The following is a 2596-nucleotide window of genomic DNA, read 5'->3' as shown; positions in this document are numbered from 1 at the left end:
CATTTAAAAGTACGCACACGTAAGTGTACAGTATACTTGAATAGGTATTTTGAATAACTTGTGAACTCTCAAGTAAAGTTTGAACAGAAATTACTGACCTGCTGTTGGGTTGTGCATGCGCACACTTCATTAGGCTTAAGAAAGAAAATGGGAAATCCAATTTGAAACGTTTCCCTAAGTGTAGACATGGTTATACCAAATACTATAGTTTCTGTAGGCCTACATCTTTTACAAATTTACCGGTTTGATTTTTTTTTTCGTATACTGGGTAACCTGTTTAGTAGAAACCTACTGTTCCCCACAGGACCCAGCTCCTTTAAACATTGAGACTCATTGTCGTCAGGGAAAATTCTGTTGTCACAGGAATTGAACCCAGGACCATAAAATTGCACGGCGAGTACCGTATCTAAACCACCAAGCTATTCAACTCAACTTTACTTGACAGATTAGGCCTTCCTGTTCCTAAATTCGTTTTATTTTTCAGAAGTTTTTCATACGTTAGGCCTAACTGTATACGTTTCAGTCTATCTCTATTATTTGCTTTTTTGAGGAAGGGACATCCATCTGCGCGTCTCTTCCCGTCTCTTTCAACACCGGAATAGGTCTATAGGCCTAATGGTTAGTTTGAATCAAATATTACGGACCTGCTATCATACAGTATGATATATACAATAACATTTGGTTCTTTTCAAAACATTTAATTTTAGCTTAATTATATGGAATGCTCCTATTATCATGTCGGTCTTTCTTAGAAACACAAACTATCAAAGCTATTCAACAGCCCTCTTAAAAGCAATATGTAGTAATGAAATATATTTCCCAGTGGTTAAATATTAATACGCCCCTGGGCAGAAATAGTTTCATTTTGAATGTCTGTAAATCTACTATTTATAAATTGTCGAGTTAGTAAAATTGGTTTAATTCGATTCCTCCAAACAATGAGACTTAAAGTCAGGCATCCCGGTTAAATTCGGTATTGGTGTGATAAAGTCTAGAAAATCCTTCACATATTCATCCTAAATAGTAAATATTTGAGAAGAACGTATGTCCCCATCATGTGATCATAAACAGTGAGTGCTCATTTAAAAATAACACTAAGTTATCAAGTTCGGCAATAAAATATGTTGTAATGTTTAATTAATTTAATACTACAAAGATAAGCATTTAATGATATTAAATAATACAAAATGAACTTAGTATAGACCTAGTAGGACTAAAAATTTGCATGCAGGAGCTAAAAAATGAACGAAGAAGATTATCTCAACAAAATAAAATTACATAAAAAGATATCTATAAATTTAACATCAATTAAAACAAAAACAAATACTCGCCCCTCGATTGAGGAAATTAGTGGCTGCGACTGACAGAAATTTTTTTTTTAACCTAATCGAAACTAGTAGGCCTAAACAAAACATATTATAATTTAGGCCTACCTGTACAAAAAGCATCGACAGCCCTACATTCTTATGCATATTCCCCAGCATTTTGACGAACAAGCAATGACAGCTAGGCCTACTACGATTCAAGGCGTTTAGATGTGTCTGCCGAACTTGACGGCTGTAGGTGTAATACTGGATGTCACTGTCAAGTTTGAAAAGTATTTAGCTTCCGCCGATGGAGATTTCTCACAGACTATTCCATTAAACCTGATGACGTCATCCCGACTCCGAGGAGTCATGTTTATTTGTACTATGTGTATAGCCTAGTAAATCTTTTAATATAAGTATTAAGCATTCAAAGTGTAAAACGAGTTTCTGTGCAAATAATAATATTGTATATCGCACGGTATATTTTCGTGGAATATAAATGAAGAGATGCTGGAATTAAATATGTCATCAATAACAATTATGTTAATATGTTGAACTTCTAAATAGACTTCACTCAAAGCGCTTCTCATATTATTACCTCAACCATTGGATCAAACACATATGAAGCACATAGTCAGTTCCAATGTTGGAGCTGTAATCAGCACATTTTGTGCTTGAACCTACCCACTTGATTCATTGGTGGAGAGGGCAGCCGTAGGTTAAGTGCACAAGGACCTAAGTGGACTGCACAGCCATGGCATCGAAAGAGTCCGACCTGAAGACTTGGAAGCAGAACAGCAACCGCTGAGCTAAATTTCTCATGCAAAGGCCTGGATATAAAGGAAATGCTGCATACTTTCTATTTACATTTTAAGGAAACGTACTGTTTCCATTGAGATTTATCCAAACCATCAAAACCACATTTGAATACCGTAATTATTCAGGCAAGTGCCTGGTCTTAAGGGCATACAGTGGCGATGTAGCTTGGTGTTTAAACATGCTCTGCTTTCTAAAACCATGGTCCTGCGTTCAAATCCAATCAAAACCAATATTTAAATCACGACTGATAACGGCTCTACTATCAAAGGATCACATTGGTTCATAGAACATTAATCCCATCATGCAACGGTGAGTCACTCTGCTGTATGGGAATGAAATGTAAATACGTTTTGCGAAAAGAATTGTTTTGTTTTTTCATTTACTTAATGTTGTATTTCGTTTCTCCATGCGTGTGCACCTTCTGGTTCATGATCTAAGATTGCTGCATGTTTTCCCTTATCGTTTTATAC

General features: G+C 35.8%; 1 protein-coding gene across 1 annotated transcript in view; it reads right to left on the bottom strand.

The window, feature by feature from the left end:
• The window catches only part of LOC117122870 (A disintegrin and metalloproteinase with thrombospondin motifs 3-like), a 37070-nt gene extending 35508 nt beyond the window's left edge, over positions 1–1562 (bottom strand). Inside the window, exon 1 of the mRNA XM_033268633.1 lies at positions 1434–1562. Coding sequence (XP_033124524.1) covers positions 1434–1484 — 51 coding nt within the window. The 5' untranslated portion in view covers positions 1485–1562. The remainder of the gene's footprint in view (positions 1–1433) is intronic.
• Positions 1563–2596: the final 1034 nt, after the last annotated feature.

The sequence above is a fragment of the Anneissia japonica genome, unplaced genomic scaffold, assembly GCF_011630105.1.
Source record: "Anneissia japonica isolate Jap-2015-1 unplaced genomic scaffold, ASM1163010v1 scaffold287711_len853857_cov187, whole genome shotgun sequence".
NCBI lineage: Eukaryota > Metazoa > Echinodermata > Crinoidea > Comatulida > Comatulidae > Anneissia > Anneissia japonica.
This window is presented reverse-complemented; position numbering and strand designations above follow the sequence as displayed.